Source organism: Pan troglodytes, chromosome 10 (genome assembly GCF_028858775.2).
Source record: "Pan troglodytes isolate AG18354 chromosome 10, NHGRI_mPanTro3-v2.0_pri, whole genome shotgun sequence".
Taxonomy (NCBI): Eukaryota; Metazoa; Chordata; class Mammalia; order Primates; family Hominidae; genus Pan; species Pan troglodytes.
Genome location: NC_072408.2, coordinates 17,811,290 through 17,838,702, shown reverse-complemented (window position 1 = coordinate 17,838,702; position 27,413 = coordinate 17,811,290). Strand labels below are relative to the sequence as shown.

The 27,413-nt window shown below is 39.1% G+C and overlaps 1 protein-coding gene across 2 annotated transcripts; it reads left to right on the top strand.

Moving 5' to 3' along the window:
• Positions 1 to 2,561: 2,561 nt before the first annotated feature.
• On the top strand, positions 2,562 to 26,900 carry YBX3 (Y-box binding protein 3). Of its 2 annotated transcripts, NM_001280274.1 has the most exon segments (10): positions 2,764 to 3,121; positions 6,835 to 6,898; positions 7,857 to 7,890; positions 10,195 to 10,284; positions 12,646 to 12,768; positions 15,857 to 16,063; positions 21,831 to 21,928; positions 23,845 to 24,019; positions 24,625 to 24,724; positions 26,326 to 26,895. In NM_001280274.1, coding segments are annotated over 9 exon segments (1,122 nt in total). In that variant the 5' UTR covers positions 2,764 to 2,856; the 3' UTR covers positions 24,691 to 24,724; positions 26,326 to 26,895.
• The last annotated feature ends 513 nt before the right edge of the window (positions 26,901 to 27,413 follow it).

The following is a 27,413-nucleotide window of genomic DNA, read 5'->3' as shown; positions in this document are numbered from 1 at the left end:
GGGCTCCTGTCTTGCACGGACCCTTTCGAAGACTCTGGGAGCAGTCCTAGCAATTTAGTATTCATAACTTTATCTCAAAAAGGGCTCTCTAAATTGTATTAGTTTTAAGCATCACAAAACCTGAATCCAGCCCTGAATTGCTGAGAACTTCTGAAAGATCTTGTGGCTCCAGTGGCTTCAGGAGAACTCCTGAGAACCACTGTCTTGGGGACTGGAGGCTGAGAGATCTTCAGTGGAGCTTCTCTGAGTTTCCCTCCTTCAGCCCTTCCAACAGTTGTGAGAGCTTTAACTTCCTCCATACTAGGAACAGAGTGGCATTTGTTTTTATGATCAAACCAATAATTGCTTAAAAATGACTGCTGTCAGCAATTAGATTATAATTCTTTGTTGACTTACTCTTAAACTTAGTAAATGACGATATTGTCTTACAATAGAAATGTTGATAGTGAAAAATAATTTTAACATCATATCAAAAGACCTTACAACCAGCTCCATTTTGGTCAACATTGGATACTCATAATGGTGTACTTTGTCCGGGACATAGCATTTGCTTAGCAAATATGAGTGTATGAATTAGTGAATGAAGGAATGGGTAGATTTATGTGTATCTGTATCCAAGTTGCTTCCTACTTATGATTATTAAACATAGATCATATTTGTTCTAATTTTCTTTAGATTTATTTAGTACAGTACCAACAACTTCCAGCTGCTCACTGCTTTGTTTGGATGACAATGATGAGTAGTTTTGGAAGCCAGTCCAGCACAAATTCTAGGAAATCCCAGGGTGCATCTGTAATTAATTTAGGGTCTTCCAGAGGTTGGAGATCACACCTGTTAGTTATGAATTATTTCCAAGGATGAATTTTTTTAAAAGGCTTTACTGTTGGATCGGTTTGAAGAGTTCAATCTCCGTACTTTTTTTCTTGTAACGTAATTCTGAAAGGTAAATAGCAATGATAATCATTTTGCTGAATAAGAAAGTCAATGGTCAGTCCTCACCAGAATAAATCATGTTTATAATTTAATTGTAATTAAGACCATAATCTTTCACATTAAGAAATAATTTAATCATTCTTAGAATTAGACCAGCATTTTAAAAGCATCTACATTTATATAACATCACTGTATGCTCCATACTGAAGTCAAACTAAAATATGAATCTAACATTTAAGAGTTTGTAATTTTTTAAATATTGATGAATTACATAGAAAAGCTCAAAATTACATAATTTGCTATTTTTTCAAATAACTTATTTTCTTTGTGTTTTTTGTGGATGAAATAAGAAAGTAAGAATTCAGGAAAGTTTCATAATAATTGATAGCAAATGTGCAGATAAGTAATTGAGTTTGGAAGAATTTGGTCTGTTTTCATTTTGTAAACATTCACTATGTCCAAACTCTGTGACGTACTGTACTAACCAGTGGAGATACAAAGATGAATTACACTTGATAGTTACCCTACTGATGTTAAGGTACACATCGACATTACAGACATATTCCTGGAAAAAAATTTGGTAAATTGTTTGAGGGAACAGGCAATAACTTAAAAAACAAACAAAACAAAGGAGCTTTAGGTGGACCGGACACTGGAATGACACATGATAATCTCATCTACTTTTCATGTCACCTTTGAGAACCTCTCATAAAGCAGGAAACCGACTCTGGGACATTGAATCTCTGTCCCAAGTTAACCTGGTTAATAAAAAACAAAGCCAGAATTTATACCTAGTCTGTCTGAACCCTAGGGGCCAAATAGTCCTGTATTCCAGACAGTCTTTGGGTACAGATCCCAGACCCTTTGGCCCTGTGTTTAGTACCATCCAGCCCATTCTCAAAGGGCATGTGGGCTCTTCAACTTGGGAATAATGTTTATTGGGTGATCTGTTTCTCTATACCTCTCATGCTCGAGGCTAAGAGGGCTCAGTTCCTTAAGCTTTCACCAGCTGGCAGAGGCAACTGGAGCAGAAGGTAGGAAGTGGATTTATTCAGCTTTTTTTTGTGTTCCTTATTAAATATATATTGACAGCTCCTTATTTGTTGTGGTTAAATTGGTGTAAACTCTGAATTTACATTAAATCTGTGAGGTCAATTTCCTCATCTGCGTGTTACAGATGAAATTATCCGTATATTACCTTTCAGGAGTAAGTTGCCAAATAGTCTTAAGGTTTTATTATTCCAGGTCTTAACAGCTGTGCTACGAATAGCTGCTGGTGCTTGATACATGTTGAATGACTGACTAGATGCAAAGGATTTAAAAACAAGTGTTTGAGAGGGTAAAGCGCAGAGTAGTTTGGGTGCCCTATTTTACCTCTCCTTGTCAGCTGCGGGTGTCAAGACGGGTTGAGGGAGGAGAGCCAATGCACCCCGCTCCAACAAAGGGTCAGCAGCGCGGGCTCCTCGGAACGCTCCAGACGACAACCCGGGCGCCCCGTTCACCCTGGCTTTCCTTGGTTCTGCAACGCGACCCGCGCGCTCGCGTCCCGGCGGATTGGAGCCATAGAAAGCGCACCGGGCGCCTTTAAATGCTAATGAGAGTCCAGCGCCCGACTCCCGAGCCAAGTTTCCCCACCCTCTCCCCTCGCCCGCCCTTCCCTCCCGGGCCGGTGCGCCGCCTAGAAAAACTTGTGCGGGGCCATTTTTGGGGCAGTAAGATCGAGCGAGGAGCCCAAGAGCGAGCGCGCAGCACGAAGCTCGAGCCGCCTCCGCCGCGCGACCCCACCTCGGCCGCCGCCGCCTGCGCCGCGAGAGCCGCCCCGGCCTCCCCGAGAGCGAGCCCCGGCCGCCGCGACCACCAGCCGCGCTAACCGCCGACCAACCGCCACCGAGGCGCCTGAGCGAGAGCAGAGGAGGAGGAGGCATGAGTGAGGCGGGCGAGGCCACCACCACCACCACCACCACCACCCTCCCGCAGGCTCCGACGGAGGCGGCCGCCGCGGCTCCCCAGGACCCCGCGCCCAAGAGCCCGGTGGGCAGCGGTGCGCCCCAGGCCGCGGCCCCGGCGCCCGCCGCCCACGTCGCAGGAAACCCCGGTGGGGACGCGGCCCCCGCAGCCACGGGCACCGCGGCCGCCGCCTCTTTAGCCACCGCCGCCGGCAGCGAAGACGCGGAGAAAAAAGTTCTCGGTGAGTCAGGCCAGGGAGGGCAGGGGCTGCCGTAGTGGGGCGGGCCCAGCCGGCCGCGGAGCACGTGTGGGCAGCTCGCGCTACATCTCCCACCCTGGCTGGAGACGCTGACAGCACAGGGTCCCCAGGGATCTCCGGGTCCCCAGGGGTCTCCGGGTCCCCAGCGCTGGCCGCCTCCCTTGCCGGCGCTCCCAGGTGAGCGCGCTGCGCCCTGCGCTCCTGGCGGCCGTGTGCACCTCCCTTCTGGTTCCGGGCCAGAAAGTTTAGGTCTTAACTTCTGTCTCCCAGACGGGCACTGTTGCGGATTCGCGTGGTGGAAAATGCCTGCGTTTGGAGAGGAAAGGAGAGGCAGTCTGGGAGAGGGGACCTGGGGTAGGAATGGATATAGGGGAAGGACCGACACGTGGGCCTGGCACTTTGGGGTCCTTGCTTGGGATCTGGGAAAGGAGAGCATTTCCTTTGGGGAAGAGGAGGGCGCTAGAAGGAGACGGGGAGGGAAAGATAGAAAAGCTTCTTGCCAGGAAGGGTCAGGTGTCTGTCCCTGACGCCCTTCCCACATGGGCATGGGAAAGACGCCATGCTCCTGTTGGCCACATGCCAGCAAAGAGGTGTTGCAATCGTCTCCGGGAAACTTGGGTCTTAGTCCCACGTCCTCCTCCCCCGCTCTGTGCCCACTGCTGCAAACAGCCATTCAGTGTCCACCAATGGCTACACGCTTCCCTCTTCCCGGACTGTGGGAACGCACGTGGTGTAGCAGCTGAAAAAACTTTGTCGGAAGTGGGGGTATGACGTTAGTTCAAAACATTGTTACCTTGGCACTTGTAACGTAGGAAGGGAAACAGGAAGATGAAATGTTGAGATTTGGGGGGGGCAGTGGATGGAAAGGGTTTCTGTGATGGTTGTTGGTTTAGTCACATAACAAGCGTTCTTTTCGTAAGTAACGCCCCTGTGTGAGTTCTTAAACGCTTGCAAAGCAGGTGGGTGGTGAATAACCTCCCTAAAGGGTGTGTGTCCATATCGTTCGCTCTTATAAACAGGAACGTTAACAGATGGTGTAGGATGCTTCGGAGACCTCTTCACTATTTGGGGTGGGGCATGTTTGTCTCATCTCTCTGAGCCCTACTTCCCCTTTGGGAAGAAAGTTGAGGGAGCAATGTGAGAGAAGTGTATTCAATGTTCCCCACCTTGAGAGGACTATTTTCTTGTTTTTTTTTTTTTCTAGGGCTTTTACTAAGTCCCTACCAAACAACGTGCTAATTGTAACCTGTGTAGGTTAAGAAACAAAATAGGCCTGATTTTGCTGGACTAAAAGTTAACTTAAATCTAGTCAGTAGTACATTGTGATGTTGTTTCTAGCAAATATTTCTTGGAACACTTTCTGCCAGATGTCTGAGAGAGAAAACCTTGTGTTCTCCAAAGCAGTGTTAAGATAACATTGTTAATGATACCTTATTTTTGTAGAAAGCTTTTGCGGTTTTTCACTTAATCCTGTACTGTTCTGAGATTGGGAAAGCAGATACTATCTTTAAAGATGAAGGAAACAGATAAATGAAGGTTAATTTCCTCAAGCAACTGCCTCTGCAGATCCCTGGTGATGAGTCTGATGCCTTTTATCTTTCCACGCTTACTGCGTCTCTCTAAAAATGAAGGACAGCCCTTTCTACGTGACACCTCAACACTGTTTGTCTCTGTCTAGTGTGTCCTGCCATCCCCTTTCCTTTGCCAAGCAAACACATAGATGCCTAAGATGTACTAGGCACAGTGCTGACTAAAATGGATATGTTCTAGTATTTGCAAATGGGCCTTCACTTGAGTTTATAAGCACATAGGCCAGGAAAAATAGTTTTCATGAGTGCAAAAAAATTTTCCTTCTGATAAATGTTATGGAAATCTATGGTCTTCCTCCCCAACCCTTCCCCTTAGTGTATATGAAGTGGGTTTATGGTTTAAAGCAAGACATGGGAATGAATTTGATCATAAGAAGTCCTTGGAGAAGTATTTGCGGAATTACGAAACTTTTTAAAACTACATTGGAGAGTAAAAATAACCTTCAGCTTGGATTGAGGTTAGACCTGAGAATTATTTATCATCTTTTTCCTTTATTATTAGTATTGTCATTTTAATCAAGATTATTCCTTCAACAATGCTAGATATTAAAAACAGTTCCAGTCTTTATATTTTCCCAGGTAATTAATTTTTTGGGCAAATGAAAAGAGGCACTAAACGCATATTATTTGGAATATTGCCTGACTTAAATGCATATAATGTATCAAAAACAGGCCTCTTCTGTGTACATTTGCATCGAAGACATCAACTGTTTTTTTCTCCTTTGCCTTGCTGCTCCAATTAGAGTGGCCTCAAACGTAAGATTGCCTGGGTTTGATCTCTCCTTTGGAGAGATGAGAGATCTTTGGAATTAAAGCTGGAGAATGCTTCATCAGTGTAGACTGCATAACTTTGGAGATACAAAGACATGTTTTTTTTGTTTTGGATTTTCTTTCCCCCAACAAAGAGAGCTAAAGTATTTTCCCAAGTGTATCAGTCTAGCAAACTTCAGAACTACCCCTGCCTACAACAGAGCAAGTCTTAATTACTATTTTAGTTTTGAATTTAAAAGTGAAGCCTTATTGTTTATCCTTGGAAATTATAAACTTTGTATCTTATAAAAAGACAGTATGGATTGATGTTAATAATTACTTTCATTCTCTACTGAGGCTTTTTTCTTTATTTTTTCTTTAAGGTAATCTATTATCAGGTTTCCTGTTTCATTGAGTCTTGATAATTGCTTTTTGCACTTCCTGAATTGAGACAGGGGCATTTCCTAGAAGTACTGAATTTGTCATTCATAATTGATTCCAAAGATCATATTTGAAATAGTTGAGATAAATATAAACCTACAAAATACAAGTTACATGAAGTTTTATTTTGTTTAGATTCCTTCTCTCAATTCTGCTAAAATCAGGCATTGTAGAGAAGTGGTCCTGCTCATGAGGTAGAGACAACCATTATGGGTAAAGAGGGGGATTTTATGGAAAAATGCTTAAGTTTGATTCGCACAACTGTAGAGAGCAAGGTAAAAAAAGAAACAAGCCCAAATTCATCATGTGATTTGAAAAGACCTGTTATATCACGTCTCAGAGTGGTAAGTACAGAACTGGATTGAGACAGCAGCAGTTCTATAATTATTCTTGACTCCTCTGATGGGCTCCCATTTGGCGACTGGACAAGTTGCTTTACGTCTTTGTAGATTGCCTGTTAACAAGGAGCCACCTTGTTTCTCATTAAAGTTTGCCTAATATTTCCAAGTATGAAAGTGATGTGTTAAGGTCTTTCACTCTTTTATTGTAGCTCCTATTTTGAACTTATAAAATTTGTCTAGGTTAAAACTTGGAACATTCATCTTGAACATTCTTTTTTTCCTTCAGTGTTTGTCGATTTTAATGATTACAGAATTGTATAGACTTATAACCACTCCTTATCTTTTGACTTTCCTGAAAAGTTGAATAAGGAAGAAAGGTTTAGTCTTCTGAAAAGTATTTCCTTATGAGATCTTGGCTTGCTCCATTTTCTTTTTCTAAAGTATTTTGGAATTAAGCTTTTAATGGTTTCTTTAGGTATGTTTAGGCTTTGTCTAATGTTATCAAGGTCTTAGTGATATGAGCTATATCTCTTTGTAGGTCAGATACTAATTTATCTGCTTAATCCTATTTTAGCCACCAAAGTCCTTGGCACTGTCAAATGGTTCAACGTCAGAAATGGATATGGATTTATAAATCGGTATGTGTGTGCATATATTTGCATGTTTTAAGTTTATACTTACATTGTGGCACCAGCAGTTATAAATCCCTTAGCCTTCATTAATGCCTTATATAAATTTTTTAGGTTTCTAAGCACTGTAAATATTCTCATTTCTAAGCTACTGGTTGTTAAATACTACTTAAAATACATTTCCAGGACACTAATAAATAACTTATTTCATAAAATCTAGTCATTAAGGAAAAAAAGGAGGGGGTGACAAAATCAGAAATGGGAAGGGCCTTAGGATAAATGAGACCATATCCATAATTTCACAGATGGAGAAATGGAGTCTTACACTGGTTAAGCAGCTTTCCTAAGGTCACCCAACTAGTGAGTCATTGAGCTGGATCTTTAACTCACTTCTGGTCCAGTCCTATGTAGAAACTGTAAACTGTGGTAACTTTTAACCGTACAGGAATGAGAACACAACTACAAGATGCTGGGAGTATTATGAGGTTTTCACATGATATCGGCATTTTCTTTGCTTTCCCACCCCTTCTTAAAGTCCTCCAATTTCTTGTCTCCTTTGGTGGGGTGGGGGTGGGGGGCTGTTTTAAGTTTCAGTGTAAGGAGAGCCTAGTTCACAGCTGTGCCCTGTCCTTTTAACTGTCTTGCTTTGCTTTTGCTGGGAGGAAAATCTGAGGCTCTGATTACACACCATGTGATTCAGAAAGAGACAGAGGAACGGGATGTTTCTGTATGTTGAGTCTATGAGCTTGGATCTAAGCACTGTGGCAATGTGGAGGAGGAAGGTGGGTGGCCTGTGGAGTTAGAAATGTTTAACAAGGATTTTAGGTGTCTGAATTGAGTGTAGAAAATAAGTGAAAATATATGTTGTGTTTTGAGGACTTGGGAGTTAAATTCATAACACATAGGTTCTTTTAAGTTTTTCCACATACGTACTACCTTTAATTGTGAGCTTTTTGTCTTTCAACAGAAATGACACCAAAGAAGATGTATTTGTACATCAGGTAAGAGGGATTATAAATACTACATTTGCTATGTGAGGAGAGGGTGTGTAATCTTCTGTCAGCCCTTTCCCAAAAGTAAGTCCTATGGATTATTATTTTAATCTAAACTCTTTCTGTGATTTATTTTGCAACAGGAGTTCAGTTCCACATTTTAAGATTGGCAAATAAGTTCTTCTACCCCATCATATTAACTGTTTTCAAATAGTTTTATTTTTGCAGTTGTATAAAGTGATATTTGGTTAGACCACTTTCTAATTTTTAAAGCCTTTGAGTCCTTAGCAAAAAAAAAAAAAGTCTGTTTCCCTTTTAGCATCCTGTTCTCCTGATGTGGTTCCTCCTTAGTGTTTGCCTGGAGCCAATCTGGCTTCTGCCTGGGTAGGTATTGGTTAAAGCTCCTCTGTCAGAGCAGCTCTCAATTGAAGTAAATAGCGCAGAGAAGCAGATAGTAAGATGAGAAAACTTCCAGTTCCCAGGGTAGCCCTCACTCTTGTTAAATGAGGCATGTTAGGACGTGTCCAGGTCAAAAGCTGCAAATTCCCTTAGATTTGCAGGAAATAGAGGAAATGGGTAAGATATGGAGCTTCTCTGCTATAGGTGCCTCAGTTTTTCTTTGCTTTATTAGCCTAGGATGTTATTTATTCTGTTATTAATATGTCCTAGACTTCCTTTATAAAATAGGTTAAGAGAAGGAATACTATCCTTAGTGTTCTTTTTGTTTATTTAGTTTTCAGTGAATTGTCTGAAATATGCGTTCTCAGAGTATAACAATAAGGAAGATAGAGCAGCAGGTACTAATGCCAGCCCATTCTCTTGCAATGCAGAAATCCAGAATGCATCTGATTTTCTGTGTTTTTGTTTCCTTCTGTTTAGGTTTGTGTGTGTATTGGAGTGACTGTAGGAGTCGGAGATAGTGGTATCTAGCTGTGGTTTCTATTGTTTATATTTCTACTAGACTGGATATATCTCAGTTGTATTTAGATAATTTGAGTAGATTTATTTTGTTCAGATACAGTGACTTTTAGGGTCATAATAGTGTTGTTTATAATACTTGGAGGTTTGAGGTTAATAGACCTTTTAGGGTAAGAACTCTGAAGACTGCTAGAGTCAAGGTCCTCAGAAGTTGCTGTATTGGTGGCTGGCTTTATTAGCTTGTGAGTATATGACCCGATTCCAGCCCCCGTGAGGTTGTGTGGTGAGTCACCTCAATGTGTTGAGGCTTGCCCAGTTTAACAGGAAAAAGGGAGCGAGCCGGCAGGGAGGGGCTGTTTTTGGAATGGCTGAATGTTCGTGCTGCGTGCCTGTCCTGAACTGCCTTTTTTCCTCTATGGGTGAGGTCTCTGCTCTGTTGGCTCACTATTTCTTTTCCCTCCTACTCAGAGTTAGGGGACGGGCTGGATTACACATGCTTAATCACTTTATAAAATAAGGTTGACCTAGTTCCATAGAAACTCAAGCCCCTTTAACTGTTTAGAGATACCAGCCAAAGAAATGGAAATGCATGGCAGGAATTATTTTCTGCCTTCATTGATGGAACAAGAGAGAGCAGCACCTATTCATAAGCAGATATTTAGGCGTAGATGTTTAATGAAGAATAGCATCTTCACTAACCTTTTAATGTATTATCAGGGAATGTAGGATTTGTTGACATGAATTGTGTGATGGGAGAAATGTTGAATAAATATCATATAGGTAGACTACAGGGATATGAATTCCCCCTCCTCCACTTCCCCCATCATCCCTGGGGCTGTTATGGTTGTGACTTCAGATAAATCATTTTAACTGTTAGCCTCATGTTAACTCATCTGCAAAATGGGAGGAGAGGGGGGAGGCCAGATTATTACTAATACGTTCTGATTCTTGAGATAATTTTGTTTACTCGTCAGAAATATTTATCCCCTTGGCATTTTAATTTGTTTTTCTTTATCACTGCCTCCTTTCCTCCTCCGGAGATTCAGAGAATCTCTGAAGCTTAATGGTTTGAGGTAATTAATACATCTGATATGATCAGGTGATCAGCCTGTAACAGTAGTGTGTAGTCACTGCACACACTGCAATTACAGAAAAAACATGTTCTGTTTAATCCACCTGTCAAGATGAATAGCACAAATCAAGGAAGTAATGTGGAATATAGTTTTATAGTGTTTTCTTGTTGTTGTGTTGGAGATCCAACTTAGTGGGAGAATGGTGGAAGAATAAGAATCGGTCAACAGTTTCTTCAAGTTCACTCTGGTGTACTTGAAAGCAGTGAAATCTGTGGCCAATATTGAAATATACATCGAATAAAATTTTCTGTTCTCTTTCCAGACTGCCATCAAGAAGAATAACCCACGGAAATATCTGCGCAGTGTAGGAGATGGAGAAACTGTAGAGTTTGATGTGGTTGAAGGAGAGAAGGTGAGAGGAAATTGTGGTTGGGTATCAAAGTGCTGGCACATAGTACTGTTGCACAATAAATTATCTATCAGCCCCTTATGAATTGACATGACTTTGGAATTTTTGTACAATAGCAGGAAGTGACTTTTAAACAGAATTTTTTTCTTTTTTTTAAGATGGGGTCTCCCTCTTGCCCAGGCTGGAGTGCAGTGGCGCGATCTTGGTTCACTGCAACTTCCACCATCCAGGTTCAAGTGATTCCTCTGCCTCAGTCTCCCTAATAGCTGGGATTACAGGCATCCACCACCACGCCCGGCTAATTTTTGTATTTTTAGTAGAGACGGGGTTTCACCATGTTGGCCAGGCTGGTCTTGAAACTCCTGACCTTAGGTGATCCACCTGTGTCAGCCTCCCAAAGTACTGGGATTACAGGTGTGAGCCACCGCACCCAGCTAGCAGAAATATTTTTGACATTGTCATTATAAACATTCTGCAATAAAGATACTTTAATTTCTTATTTAATAAATGATCAACTCTGATTATGGAAAGAAAAGCTGATTTCTCAATTTAAAAATAACTTATATTTTTATACCAAAGGTATATATTTCGAAATGCAGATTAAAATTTAACTATCTTATGTATTAACAATATATTAAAAGTGCTTTGCAGCTGGGTGTGGTGGCCCACACCTGTAATCCCAGTACTTTGGGAGGCCGAGGCAGGCGGATCTCCTGAGGTCAGGAGTTCAAGACCAGCCTGGCCAACATGGTGAAACCCGTCTCTACTAAAATTACAAAAATATCTGAGTGTGGTCGCACGCCTGTAATTCCGGCTACTCAGGAGGCTGAGGCAGGAGAGTCGTTTGAACCTGGGAGGTGGAGTTTGCAGTGAACTGAGACATTGCACTCCAGCCTGGGGGACAGAGCAAGATTCCGTTTTAAAAAAAAAAAGGAAAAGAAAAGAAAAAAAACTGCTTTAGGGCAAAAGATTTCTTTTATCAAAGTAAAGTTTTCAGGCTGACTTGTAAGCACTTCTACCTACAAATAATACATGGTAAAGAATATTTTAATCTCAATAAAAGGAGATCGAAATTGAATATTAATCATTTTGTTTTCTGTTTGGCTTGGATTTTGGGAAGCTGAAGGTACCCTGATAGACCCTAAAATAGCTTTGTCCAGGTCAATTGAATCCAAGAAGTTAAGGGATTTTCCTGAAGACTAGCTATAGAAGTTTTTAATACTGTTACATATTTAATTCCGTGTCAGTAATACCCTTTATGCTTTGCGTTTCGTCTGTTATAGATACTAGTAAAACAATATTGAGTAAGATTAAAAACACGCTAAAACTACATATAGCACAACTGCCATGGCAGCTAATCATGGCAGCTGAATTATAAATTAACTGGATGACAGGTTAACTCCCTGTATGTGCTCCTCCCACATACACATATACCATTCCATAGGTCATGTTCCTAATGGCTCTCAAACCATTGTGTTTTAAAAGAAAATTTATTTCATTTGATGCAGAAATTTAAGTAATTATCTTTACCAGTGTGATCCCCAGGGTATCTTGTAAGTCTTTTAGATTTTCAAATCACTCACCAGCACCTGCCAGTCTGTGAGGATCTCTGATATCCCATCCAATTTTTAAAAAATTGTTTTGGGTTGATTTTTCTTCTGTTATGTTTTCAGAACTCAGGGTTTTACAAATTGATGTAGGGTGTGAAATACACTCTCTGAAATCTTCTTGGTCTACATTTTTCTAACATTTTTGAAACATTTTCCATTTGTCCATATGAGAATAAGAATTCTAAATCTGTTTCAAGGATAATAGGAAAGGCTAAAGAAGGACTACATGTGTGGAGAATATTATTCATCAAAGACCCTTTCTTCTTGTTGCTGCCAAAATAGAAGTTTCACTCAGTACCTTTGTGCTGGACAGAGAATCATGTGAGCCCATGAATAGGGATTGTCCTCTTGGTACCTCCTAGACTAACATAGGTTTCAACACATTCTAGGAAAATAACAGTATCTCAAGTCTTTCCCATTGAGGAATATTCTTCCTGGTCTATCATTGCTTCTACTTTGACAGTTGTATATTTGCTGATTTATGTTCTTTAAAGAGGTTACACATTGCTTTTGCGATTGACATGACTAGACAAGAAAGCAAAACTCAGGTTGTATGAGCAAACAAGCCATATATGTTTAAATCAGGATGTGAAGTACCTTACTCACTTTGTTTAAAACCTAGATCTGTTTTTAAAATCACAGTGGGAATTCTTAGTATGTTCTGCCAGTCTTATACTCTAGCAGTCCAAGGCTGTTTTTTGAGTTAGTGTATGTTCTTTTTAATTTTGAGGCCATCTTTTTATTTTCTTCTCAGGGTGCAGAAGCTGCCAATGTGACTGGCCCGGATGGAGTTCCTGTGGAAGGGAGTCGTTACGCTGCAGATCGGCGCCGTTACAGACGTGGCTACTATGGAAGGCGCCGTGGCCCTCCCCGGAATGTACGTTGTCTCTGTTACTTAACCAGTGATGGAGAAATTGTTCATGCATGGAATTAAGTGTATGTACTTGGAGCAGATAAATGCCTTGTCTTCTCCTGGAGACAAATGATTTAAGTGATTTTTATTTTTTCTTTAGAGGAAATTTTTATCTTATTTTTTAAAATGTGTATTATTGATTTCCATAGGTTTTTGGGAAACCGGTGGTGATTAGTTACATGAATAAGTTCTTTAGTGGTGATTTCTGAGATTTTGGTGCACCCATCACTGGAGCAGTATACACGGTACTCTTAAGGGGAAATTTTAGCGCTCAGAATTTTTCCAGAGCCACTGGTCTCATTAGACACTTGCCATTCAGAAGTTGTATCAGTTAGGATATATTTGGCTGCAAGTAGTAGACATTTAATTATCTTTTAACAGGAAGACTTAAGGGAGACAGTGCTGAGGTTTTTTTAACAAGGTTTCTCTTCATTTGGCTCTTTTTTCTGGCCAGAACCTAGTCACAGACATTCACTGGCAAAGGGGAATGGATTTCCATCATTGACTTAACCTTGTTGTTCATTCTTTGGTGCCGACACTGTTGACCTCTAAGAAAATCAAAATTTGGTTGGTGAAAGAGTGGAAAATAACTTGTGAATAGGCAATAAAAGTACAGGCCACAGAACTACTAACGAATTTGCCTTGGTTAAGAGGCTGTTTTATTTAGCATAGCATTTTTCCATTATTTCAAAGTAAAGAAGCAATAAGTGATTCTGTGGATTTTTAGTTCTTTAGGTTGGTTTCAATGCAGGGGAAAGAGTTTGTGGCAAATCTGGCTGGAGCTTTCTTGGGAGGCTCAGTTTATAGGAGTATTCTCAAGGCACCCAAAACGGACCCAGTATATTTGTGGTCATGAGAAACTTACTAGATTTGAATCATTCTTGGTGTTTCTAGAATTAGAACCAGGTGTTGGCACATTGAAGAAAACTCCGAATGTTTGTCAGCACAGGATTGTGACTGCCTGTCTCATCCAAAGAAAAACTCATCAGAATTAAATATCTGCAGATTGAGAACGACCTTATCTTTATGTTTTAATAGATTATCTTTCTGTTTACCGAAATGCTTTTCCTCTTTATTCTGCCATCATCACATCCTGCCCAAATTAATTCTGTCAGATTCCTTAGGACTTCCCACTTGTTTCTTTGTTTTTGCTTATCTTGTTTGATTTTTAATAAGCTATGAGGGGGGTAGCTAGGAATGAGCTGCTGTAGCATTTCCTACATCATGTTCTCTTTGAAGTTCATCAGAGTCACAGAGCGCTAACTGTGATTATTTTGACTCCCAGGTTAATTCGAAAGCAAAAGTGGTAGAAAAACATTCAGTGAAAAATTTTTCTTAAAGACTTTTCCTGTCCAAAACCTGAAAATTCTAAAGTCATGCATATAAAAGATATTTAGAAACAAAATTGTTAAAACGCTTAAGAAACAAAATTGTTAAAACTCTTAAAGTATACATAAATGAGCTTTTTTGTTGTAATATCTAAGTCCCAACAACTTGTTCAGTATCTCTCAAAAGAGTGTGTTCAGCAGTGCTGGTGCCATTATTATGCTTTGTAAAACTCTTAAAGATTTGATTGTGTGAAATGCAAAAGAGGAAGATAAGCCCAAGAAGAAAAACAGTTTATGTTGTCTCACACTTAATATTTTGGTAAGCATTTTCTGTGCAAATAAACGTTTACATAATTGTGAATCTCATCTTTGGTAGAGGTTTTATGAAGAGTAGAATGACTTGATTTTTTTTGAAGTTAGACTAGTTGAGGCTTTTTTGGAGGGGGAGTTTGGTTGCACATGTGGACTTGTTCTGGAAGGGTCCAAAGCTTAAATACACTCCTGTAAAAAAAAGTAATGGGTCATTATTTTGCTTTTTTTATTTATTCATTTTTAAAAACTAGTTACTTCCCATTAAAGACATTTGCATATCCCCTTTAAAGTAAAACTTGAAATCACATAGTCTTTGTAGGATGTTTGGTTTTTTAAAATGTAAAATGGTAGTATATGATATAATTTAAATAGAAGAAAAATATAAAATGAATCAGTGAATTCCTTTGTGAATATTAATAAGATCTATATTTAGAAACCTCCAGGATTAGGGCTTACTACCACCAAAGTATGATTACAGCGTTACTCCTAAACATATAAAGGGAGTCATGCCTTAGGTCAGTTGTTCTCAAACTTCCTGATTTGGGGATCTGTTTACATGCTTACATGTTATTGAGGATTCTAGAGTTTTTGTCAATGTTTATTTATATTAATATTATATTAGAAAGTAAAATAAACTTAAAATGTTAATTGATTAAAAATATATGTTCATGAAAATAACAGTTTTTATGGAAAAAATATTTAAATTGAAAAGAGTGGTATTGCTTTATACTTTTGCAGATCTCTGATGTATGGTTTAATAGAAGATAGCTGGATTCTCACATCTGTTTCTGCATTCAGTCTGCTGAGAGACCACATGTCATTGTAGCCTTTGGGAGACCCCACCATATACTTCTGAGAGAATGCCTGGGAAAGGCAAATAGCATCTTAGTAATATTATGGCAATAGTTTGACCTCGCTGACCCCCTGGAAGTTTTCAGAGATCCCATCCACACTTTACAGACTTGTAGGAAGAATACCACTTGGGTCAAATATGTTGGTAACATCATAAAATGTATTATTTTTTGGCTTTTCCCTGACGTTGCCTCAGTGGATGGTAAATGCTGGGAGACACGCATTTGATGGAGCAAAAATTATAAACCTTGCAGATACTCTTCGGGTGGTTGGTTAGCTGATACCAGTTCTAATGAGATGACTATTAAATTGATTGTAGATTGATTGCTCTTGCTTTTCTGCTTCTTGGTATTTTATCTGCACAGATCTACTCTAATCTTAATGTAGTTTATCCCAGGCAATCACATGATAATCTGGGTTAAATGCATTTTGTCTGTATAATGGAAAGGATTATATTGCTTTGGGGAGATTTTATTTTGGTGATATTCATCCTAAATGGTGTTCTTTGGTTCTTTCCTTGCTAAAACTTCTTCTGAATCTCTGTTTCTTTGCTTCGCTAGTACGCTGGGGAGGAGGAGGAGGAAGGGAGCGGCAGCAGTGAAGGATTTGACCCCCCTGCCACTGATAGGCAGTTCTCTGGGGCCCGGAATCAGCTGCGCCGCCCCCAGTATCGCCCTCAGTACCGGCAGCGGCGGTTCCCGCCTTACCACGTGGGACAGACCTTTGACCGTCGCTCACGGGTCTTACCCCATCCCAACAGAATACAGGTAAAATTGCAACTGAGACTTCTCTTCAGCAATCCTCACCCTTCCGTCCTTCTCTGCCTCCTCTTCCTCCTCCTCCTCCAACATCAGCTGCCAGAAACCTTGCTTATGGCTTCCTGATGCTACAAAAGCTGAGGCAAGGCCTTCAGTCTGCTTTTTCAAAGCAGTCATTCCGGTAACATTTCTAAAAGCAAAACCACGTGATCCATGCCTTTAATAGGGAACCCTTATGGCTAAAGTTTCTAGTTGATAGAAGAACAAAAGAATTAAGGTAACAAGACAGGTGGAATGTGTAAGAGCTTGGACTCTGAAGTCAGGCTGGATTTGAATCCTGTTTCTGCTACTTATTTGTGAGGTTTTGAGAAAACCAAGTTTTAGATGAAGTTCATCCATTAAGTGGGGGCATTAAATGCCTGCACCATAGGGTTATGATGATTAAATATAAAGGATTTAGCAAAAGAGATGCCTGCAGCATAAATAACATTTATAAAGTATTGGTTTTAAATGAGACAGTGCTGATTTTTAAAGGCAACCTACCAGAATGGAGGTTGTTGATGATTGATTCTCCTTTTTCACTGCAGAATATTAGTACAGCTGTTTTGAGTTTGTTTTGTGCTTAATGACCCTTACATCAACTTTGCAGTTCCTAGGGAACTTGGAAAACTAGGGATAGATCATCATTTTTGTTATCAGTAGCCAAAACTTTTTTCTCCTCAGTGTCCTTGGGGTTTCTTTTTTTTCCCCTCACCGCTAGATGTTTTGACCGAACATTATGTTCAGTCTGTTCTTTGCTACCCTTCTCCTGTCCCATCATGCATGACTGTGTTCTTTCTTGTTTTTTTCCTTCTACTCTTCAACAGCTGCCCCTGACAAATGTGCTAAAAATAACAAGTAGACTTACATATATGGAGAGATTGGGTACATGAGACATAGTAGCTTTAGGGCAGCACTCTGGGCTTCTAGGAAACAAGGACAGGAAAAGTCAGTGAGATTGTAATATGCACTTATTTTTAGCGTCTTAATAGTGCTTTCCTGAAATACTCCTCCTTAGTGTTTGGCTTATACAACATATATCACGTTTGCTGAAAGCATGATGATTCTTTTTCATATCTTTTGAAATAAAATGTATTTCATCTTAGGAATTGAAGTTTCAGAGCAAAGTCGTTCCTTAGTGCCACATAAAACATCATATGCAGAAGCTAATCAAAAGCTGCTTTTGAACATGTACGCTTATTCCTGTAACTTAACTGCATTTAGTTATTGACTGAATGGCTGACTTTCCTACCTATTCCATGTCAGAAGTAAAAGTTGTCTTGATCCTTTAAACCATATTTTTAAATAATCTTTATAACATCTACTAGCTCTCTGACAAAGTAGTCTGGTTAAGCCAGTCAAGAGCATCAAAAGAAAATTCCTAAAGCTCTCATCCATATAACTAAGCTACTTCAAGGTTGTCAGTGTGTTCTCTTAAAAATATATAGATGGATCTCTAGGATAGTAAAAATTATTGAGATCAAATAGAAAAGTCTTCGCCAACGTTTTCTACTATTACAACACTATGAAATTTATTGGGCATAATAGAAAAAAAAAATAGGAATATATAGGCCAGTGGTATTTGCCTTATGCACTAAGGACATAATATAGCATGATTTATTAGTGACTGAATGACTTCCATTTTTAAAGAAAATAGTTCTATAGATTTGAAAATTAAGTAGAATCATTCACTGAGCTACTATGTGCTTGTTGTCTTTGAGAAAATCATTATATGATGGAGGGAAGGGAGCAACATTGTGGCATCTACCAGGTGACAGATACTTGGAATTGGTTCTTTCTTTAGTTGTCTCTATAGCCTGAGGGAAGCAGTGGTTTCCATATTTTTTGTTGTTGTCACAAATGAAGGAATTTGATTACTTTTAAAAATCAGCAACTTTGATTTTACATGGACAAGAAGTGGTAGAACTTAAATTCATTTTGTTCTTGTCATCCAGTCTTTCTGGCAGACTCTTATCCTTTATACATGTTAATTGCTGTTTCTGTCAGTCTTTTTTTGTGACTCAACAGTTTCTGAGGAAGAAATGGCCGAGCTTACTTAGGAAACTAAAGAGAGGCTCATGTGATGGGGATGATGTGAATGAAGGGGGAGAGGGTATGAGGTGAGATCTCAGGGGAGGTCAGACATGCTGGTAGACCACTGTAAAGACTTGACCTACTGTAAATGTGATGAGAAGCCAGTAAAGGGATCTCAACAGAAAAGAAACATTGAAGAGATTATTGGACTGTTTTGTTGGGACTAGACCACAGGAGGCAAGAGTATAAAAGCAGGGAGAACAGCTGCTATAATCTTTTCAGTAGAGAGATGAACATGGGTTGTATTAGAGAAGCTGGCAGTGGAAGGTCTGATTAAATGGTTAGATTTGGAAAATGTTTTAAGCATATAGAGGTGTTGGCATTTCATGATGGATTGAGTGAAGAGTATGAGGAATGGTAATATATTGTATGAGGAGTAAATAATACCTCTGCAGTTTTGATTTAAACAAATATGGGAATACTGAAGAAAGATTGGGTTTGGAGGGAAAGGTGAAAATTCTTTGGAGGTCTTTTTCTCATATTAAATTCACGTATAAGTGGAGGTGTTAAGTAGGCAGAAGAAATAAAGCAGAGGGAAGAGGTAGAAAGTGGCTGGAGGATGGAAGGTGTAGTCTTAGATACCGTGGTTGACAACATTTTTGGGAGTTCATTAAGTTGTATTTGAGAAGAGACCTAAATGGAGCAAGGGATCAAGTCCATCAGGTCCCAGGAAAGGCGTGAATGGGAGTCTGAAGGGGAGAAATGGAACTGCAAATAATTATTTGGAATTATTTATTTATTTATTTTATTTTATTTTATTTTTTTTTTTTGAGACGGAGTCTCACTCTGTCACCCAGGCTGGAGTGCAGTAACACGATCTCAGCTCACTGCAAGCTCCATCTCCTGGGTTCATGCCATTCTCCTGCCTCAGCCTCCCGAGTAGCTGGGACTACAGGCACCCGCCACCACGCCTGGCTAATTTTTTGTATTTTTAGTAGAAATGGGGTTTAACTGTGTTAGCCAGGATGGTCTCAATCTCCTGACTTCGTGATCCACCTGCCTTGGCCTCCCAAAGTGCTGGGATTACAGGCGTGAGCCACCGCTCCTGGCTGATTTGGAGTTATAAAACAGGATGTTTAAAGCCATAGGGGCAGGATGATATTAACTATACAGTGAGTGTAGGTGGAAATAGGGTCCTAGGATCAAGTTCTGGGACACACCAACGATTAAAGATTAGGAAGATGAGGATTGTCTAGCAAAGGACAGTGAGAAGGAGCAGCCAAGGAGAATGTATTTCAAGAAAGAAATGTGTTAAATGCTTGTTGATAAGTAGAGATTAAGCTGAGAATTGATTATTAGATTTGGTAACTTGGAGGTCAGTGGTTTGGTGAGGACAAAAGTTTAAATAGAATGAACTTAAGAAACAGCAAAGGGCAGGAAGAGGAGACATATTCCCCATTGAGGTTTCTGTAGTGGTGGTCATGATGTTTGGTTTTTCTTTAGTATGTATGTCTGTAAAGAAATGGGGTAGTAGCTGGAAGAAGATAAGGGATCAGAGCAAGATTTTTGCTTGATTTGATTTGCTTTTTACAATGCAGAGTTACCCCTGGTCTCTCCCTTACCCCTTATCTCACCAACAACTTCTAAAGCCATTAAATGGGCAGATCAAGGTAGGCACGTGTGTTTGCCATAAACCCACATATATATACACACACATACATAGACACACATATATATGTAGCATTGTGTGTGTGTGTTCCATGGTTCTGTCTACTGAAAGGTCCTGAAAGCTGTGATATCTTAGTAACAGCATTGAGCATACCTGTCCCCCAATTTTTTGTTTTTAAATAACATTCTCAAACAAAAAGAATTCCCTTTTTGTTTGTCCCAGCTGATTTCAGAGCTGGGACAGAGAAAGTATAATGTGAGCCTGGAACATCTTGTTGTGGCAGAAAGCGAAGAAGTACTCAAAGAATGTTGGAAACACATCAAAAGGATATGAGCCAGCTTGAAGGGGTTCCCATTGGCCAGTAATGATAGTAACAGATTACAACTCATTGAAAAAAATAGAAAACCATGAGTCCATACAAATATAAATAAATAAACCAATATATTGAAAAATTTGATAAGGAATAGTATATTTATGCACTTTGTAAGTACTTCCTCACAAAGTACTCATTAATTACAAAGAAGGAAAGAGTCAACTTACAGTGGAGGACTCTGGTGGCAGATACCACCTTAACCACTTATCAAAGTGAACATTATCAGTAATGGCACAAATTGAAACTATATGCCACCTGACAGGATGCAGTGAGGAGAATGCAGTGTCACTTTTGTGACATTCCCCTGGGGATGCAAAGACAATATCTAATCATTAGTGAACACCAATAACCCAAGTTGAGGGATATTTTACAAAATAACTGGTTTGTAATCTTTAAAGAAGTATCAGGGTCATGAAAACCAACGTGGTGGCTCATGCCTGTAATGCCAGTACTTTGGAAGTCTGAGGCGGGTAGATCACGAGGTCAAGAGATTAAGACCATCCTGGTCAACATGATGAAACCCCATCTGTACTACAAATACAAAACATTAGCTGGGAGTGGTGGCACATGCCTGTAGTCCCAGCTACTTGGGAGGCTGCGGCAGGAGAATCGCTTGAACTAGGGAAGCAGAGGTTGCAGTGAGCTGAGATCGCGCCACTGCACTCCAGCCTGGCGACAGAGTGAGACTGCATCTCAAATAAATAAATTTTAAAAAATTGCTCCAAACAAAAAGATATAACTTACTTTAGTGCATAATTCTAAATGGTGTTTTTGCTATAAAGAGCATCATTGGGACAAATGGTGAAACTTGAATGGGATCTGAGAATTACATTTAACTTTTCTGTAACTTTGTGCTTATTTCAAAATTTTAAAAAATTGAAAAGGATGGGTGCTATTTCACTGGGTATATATGCTTGGATGGAAATGATAGAAAAGGTGAAAACATATAGTGAAGGGGTAGCGTTAACATGCTGTGTCTAGTTGATGAGAATAGAGAGGCTGTTGGTTTCAGATATGAACTTGGACCACTTACCCAGGGTAATGGGAGAGAAGAAAATTCTAATGTAAATACAGGGAGCTGGGTAGATTTGCTAATGAGAATGTGAAAATTGTCTTCTGACTGTTTCTCTTTCTTGATGAAATAATGAAGGACAGTATTTGGCTCTTAGCGGGAGGAAGGGATGTTTTGAGAAAAGAAAAGAAAGTTGAGTTATGGCTGTATGGTAAAGAATTGCAGACACTGTTGGTGGGTTTTTTTCTTTTTTTAAGTTGTTCTTTCTTTCCCCTGGAAGTTGTACAATAAGTTAATTTTATTCCACTGGCTTAAAGTAAGTTTGCTGTAAAGAAAAATAAAAGAGTATTTTATTTAAAGAGATGAATGAAATGTATCCGATTTCAAAATGTTAAATTGATACGCAAAAATAAAGTTAGGTGCTCTGGGACTCAGCAAATGAGTATTCTAGTCAGACTAGGTTTGTCTTCCTTTTCAGTCGTTCACGAAGATGTACTCATAAATAGTTTGTGTTGCAACTGAGAGTGCCTAGTTTTGTAATGAAGCATTTTGTTTTTTACTTCTAAAAAAAATTCTGAACATAGCTGTATGCACTGTATCTTATCCCCTGTGCCGTGACACTCACTGTCAGCTCTCATTGCCTCTTCAGGCTGGTGAGATTGGAGAGATGAAGGATGGAGTCCCAGAGGGAGCACAACTTCAGGGACCGGTTCATCGAAATCCAACTTACCGCCCAAGGTACCGTAGGTATGTCGCATTTTCCTCTAATGGCCAGTTAAAGGACTTGTGTGCACAATGGTAGAATGAGGACTGTGTGGTTCCGTTTTGTGGATTTATTATATATCTAGAAGATGTGAATGCTTTGACTACATGCCAGAGTTTTCAGGTGGTGGTGTGACATTTCCCACCTACTTAATACTAGAATTTTTAGTTATCTCTGCACCAAAGCATCATTTTGTATTCTGGAATTATAATAAGATGTAAATTAATACTTAATTTTTATCAAAATAAATCAGATAAATTATTGGTGGGCAATTCCGTGGTAATGCTGCAGATGGAGGAAGAATTGAGTGTCAGAGGATATTTGGGATAGTGACTTAATCACTGAGGCAGTCCAGTAGAGGGGTTAAATCAGGGTATGATCAAATCGCCTGAATTTATCTTCCTACTCTAGAATTCATTAGATGTATGTTCTTGGACTGCATTCCAGCCTGCGCAACAGAGTGAGACCCTGTCTGAAAACAAAGAGATATTCTATAGTTGGGGATTAAAGGTACTAATGCAGCTAAGATAATTACTGTGGTACCTGATAAAGTAAAGGCCTCACTATGTATTAGATATTATTACCACCATTGAGGTTAATATTAGTGAACGCTGGGTTATTGTATTTGTGCTTTATTCCTTTTGAAGACTGAATTAGGCTAGACTCCTTCCATAAGATCCCTTTGAAGCGTTTTATAATATAAGCCTGCCCATTCTTTTATCTTACCCTTTGTGGTAAGTGGAAAAACTACAGCTTCCTTCCTGAATGATGTTTATGCTACCTTGAAATTTGTCAGTATGGCTTTATTGAAGGATAAAAAGTATATTATATTGGGAAAGGATTCCACCAATATAATTGTAAAAGGATCGTATCCTTTTTCTTCACAAGGTTCCCTCCAGCTTTAGGCATAATCACTAATGATTAAGTACTAGGGACTTTCAAAATAAAAGAGATGGCATAGAAATGTCTTACTGGAACAAAAAGGATTCAGTAGCGTGTGAGGCTCAGCTTTGTCAGTCCCTGGATATGTGATCTTGGAAAGTCATATTTGACCTTTTTTAACCTATAAAAGCAGCACTTTTATATAGCTCAGCCGTATACTTTATCATCTAAACCTCTTGGTTTTCTTGTTATAAATCTCACCCACAGAATTACCATTCATATTAAATATTTAATTTTAAAACTGACTAGCACAGGCTCTGGCACATAATAATGTTTCTTCTCATGTTTAATTCCCTTAGTCTCTGCTAAATTCTGTTCATGGAAGGCAGATACCAGACTACTCTTCTTTTCTTTTTTAATTTTCCTATTCTTAGTGCTTATCAAAGGGCCTGATAGGAACAGAGTATGTGTTCGGTATATGTATGTTCCTTACAAATATGTATTCAAATGAAAGGGGAAAATGATGGAAAATTAAGATTTTTTTTTTCATGAAACCTCTATTCCATTTGTTGCATTGACCTGTGAATAATTCTAGCAATAAGTACTCATCACTTGACTTTTTTTTTTTTTTAATTTTGAGATGGAGTCTCCCTCTGTCACCCAGGCTGGAGTGTGCCAATCTCGGGTTGCTGCAACCTCTGCCTCATGGATTCAAGCAATTCTTATGCCTCAGCCTCCCAAGTAGCTGGGATTACAGGCATGTGCCACCACGCCCGGCTAATTTTTGTATTTTTAGTAGAGATGGAGTTTCACCATGTTGGCCAGGCTGGTCTCGAACTCCTGACCTCAAGTGATCCGCCTGCCTCAGCCTCCCGAAGTGCTGGGATTACAGGGGTGAGCCATCATGCCTGGCCCTGATCACTTGACTTTTTAATTTTTAAAAATAAATAAAACCTTATTTTCTGGAGAAGCCCTGTCCTGTTGGCACTTGTTCTATTTTCTTCTGTGTTCCCTACAGCAGGGGACCTCCTCGCCCACGACCTGCCCCAGCAGTTGGAGAGGCTGAAGATAAAGAAAATCAGCAAGCCACCAGTGGTCCAAACCAGCCGTCTGTTCGCCGTGGATACCGGCGTCCCTACAATTACCGGCGTCGCCCGCGTCCTCCTAACGCTCCTTCACAAGATGGCAAAGAGGTAAATCCAACCAGTCAGGGCGGATGTTGCCAGATAGTCTTTAATCATGTCAGACTTTAGCATTCTAAAAGTGGTTTTATCACATGAAACCTGACACTTAACAAATACAAAAACATTTTGCTCAAGATCCATATATATAGGGTATGCCTTGCACATAACACAGACCACATATTTGAATCCAGTTAACATTCTCTGAAAGAATGGCCCATACTAATGGGGATTCAGAGCTAAAACATTTGGGGTTCTTCAAAGAAGAGAGGCATTTATCGAGAGGAAGCTGCCTCTAAGCATGAGTTGAAAGCAGTTGTATATCAGACTTTATGGAGAGTAGTGGTATTTAGTTGCCGTTTGTAAGCTGTTCTTATATGGTACTAATTTTGTTTTGTTTTGTTTTTTGTTTTTGTGAGGTTTTGGTTTCGTTTTGTTTTGGTAGAGATGCCAGGGACTGAATATGGTAGTAATTTGTGACTCATACATAAGAGTAGTTAAATTTTTGCATGCTAATTTTCCTTCACAGGAAAATTCAAACTTTTAAGAACTTTCAGTCTTGAACTTTCCACTGTCATCTGACTTTATCTGATTTATGGCTTTGTTTTGCATTTTAGGCCAAGGCAGGTGAAGCACCAACTGAGAACCCTGCTCCACCCACCCAGCAGAGCAGTGCTGAGTAACACCAGGCTCCCCAGGCACCTTCACCATCGGCAGGTAAGAGCTGGGGCAGCCCAGTCTTGAGTTGGTATTTTCTTTTTAGTATCACTGGTTTCTCAAGAAGAGTACAAATTAGTCTAAACTAGTTCTACAGTTCATCTGTGCCAACCCCTTGTCTCTATTGGGACTCTGTGGAAAAAGTGATTTGGTGGTTAAATATTTCTGGGATTGACCTCATTTTAATAAGCTTTGGTGAGGGTATAAGCATTCAGACAGAGTTGATGATACTCAACTTCTTTTTTCTAGACAGGCAGTTTTTTAACTACTAGTACCACTTAGGAAAACTGATGCTAAAAGTCCCTAACAAAGGCCTGGTTTTAGTAATCAGAAACAGTTTCAGAACCTGTTTAGTAATCAGAAACAGTAGAATAAACTAAAGGATTTTTTTTTCCTTCCCTTTTTCTTTGATAATCAACTTTATTTATTTTGAGGCGGTGCAGCATAGTGTATAAGAGCCAAGGTTTATCTACCCATTGCAGGCTCTACTGCACCTCTCATTTGCTGGGTGATCTTGAGCGGTTTATCCTCTGTCTCAGTACTATCTGCTACTGGTAAAAATTAGGGTACTAATTATATTTACTAGGGTCGTTGCAAGGATTATTAAGTGAAATAACAGGAAGTGTTTACAATAGGGTATGGTAAAGAATAACCTCTCGTAAAAGGATAGCTTGTTATTTTCTTGTCATTTTCTACTTTTTTCTGTCTTTTAAAGGTCTTGGACATTTTATTTACATAGAATTATAGCCAGAAAGATCAACTCAATTATAAATTCTGGGTTGTTTTTTTTTTTTAACCTATAACCCTTTTAACTGAGACTTTAGTTCTTATACTTCTTGGTTATCACCCTTTCCATTAGCTTTTAGTTAAGAGAGAGGTTGTAAACTCAGTGTCAATGCTATTTTTCAAAAATTGTTAAAATTTCATCAATGAAGTTTTGGGATTATTATAAGTTCTTGTGTCTTAAGGCCATCTGCTTTTATATCCAGTGATGTGGGATTTTAATCAGCCGTTAATTAGGTAAGCATTCGCTTTGAGGACAATATTCTGTTTTATCTTGGGTAGCATGGACAGTTTGTCAGAGAAATAAGTTCCCTATTCAAACTTGGAATTAACTGATTCAGAGTAACATATTAATAATATAAAAATGGCCATACCCTTTTATGGCATAACATTATTTCTAGGTATTGTTTCTAAGGAAATAATTTTAAATATTGGGAAAAAAATATTTTTACAATTTACAGTCTGTCTGACATTTGGTAAATAGCTAATTGATATATTCATATTAGGAGATAGGGTGCAGCCACTAAAATGATTTTGAGTATTGTTCATTAGTAATGGTAATTTTCTTTTATACAATTTTATAAAATTTTTGCTCTTATGTACTGACTTTTCTGGTTTATAAAAATACTTTATTAAAAAATGAGAGTTTCCATTTAATTAACATATAGCTTACAGATCTATACAAGATGTGATTGTATTTAGAGCATTTGAAGTACTCTTTTTCTAATTATATGAAAAGCATATAATTTCTGCCTTTTTATTCTTTAACTCATGGTTACTTTGTCACTCTTTATAAGTTTGATTTTAATTTTTCCCAGGTGACCTAAAGAATTAATGACCATTCAGAAATAAAGCAAAAAGCAGGCCACAACCTTAACCAACACCAAAGAAACATCCAAGCAATAAAGTGGAAGACTAACCAAGATTTGGAGATTGGAATGTTTACTGTTATTCTTTAAGAAACAACTACAAAAAGAAAATGTCAACAAATTTTTCCAGCAAGCTGAGAACCTGGGAATTCCTGCACAGAAGACAAGAGAGCAGCCTCTCCAGTTTCAGCAACCGCTAGGTTTCTATTTTTTTTTCCTGGTTTTTACTGTTTTGGTAATATATATATTGAAACAAGAAATATTAATACCACATGGGGAGAACCCCAACCAAAGAAATCTGAAATATATAGTAAATGCTTTTTTTTCCGTTTTTGTTCATTTTGGATGCTGGTGCTAAACCTCCAAGTGTCATGATTTAAAAAAAAAAAAAAAATTTATGTCCTTCTTATTTATTTCTTAGGATGAGGGGAGGATAACATTTTTGCTTTCTTATGTGACTCTCTTTGAAAATGTGCGGTAAGAAATTCCTCAAAAATAAAATTTTTACCCTTCAGAGGACAGAATGTTTAATGGGAGTGTATTTTTGCCGACCTTAGTGTGTGTTTGTCTTCTCCACCACTTGATTTACTTGACTTGATTAATAGTAAATTCAAAGCCAAATGTAAAGTTAAGTTAATGCTGTTTCACAAATTTAGGCATATAAGCTTGAGATGATAAAAAATTGGATTCCTGTTGAAATGTACAGCTGGAAATTGACAAGTTCATGTCTGAGTTCAGTAGTAGGCATGAATTATTTGGTACTGTCTCTTTTTGAGTAATATTCATTCAGTGAGGTGACGTGATGACCTTTAGATTAACGAAGGAGTTAATAGTTGTAACATCCTTCAACTTCCAGCCTGAGGTTTTTACCACTAACTGCTGTGTTGTAGGTATACAAGGGAGCTCTTTACAACTACATTTCTCCCCCTCCCAGCCATGGTGCCCCTAAGTTGAGAAAAACTATCGCAGCTGTCAGTGCCGTATAGTTACTTTTCAGAACTGCTGCAGCAGTACATATCGAGTGTAGGTTTGTGCTA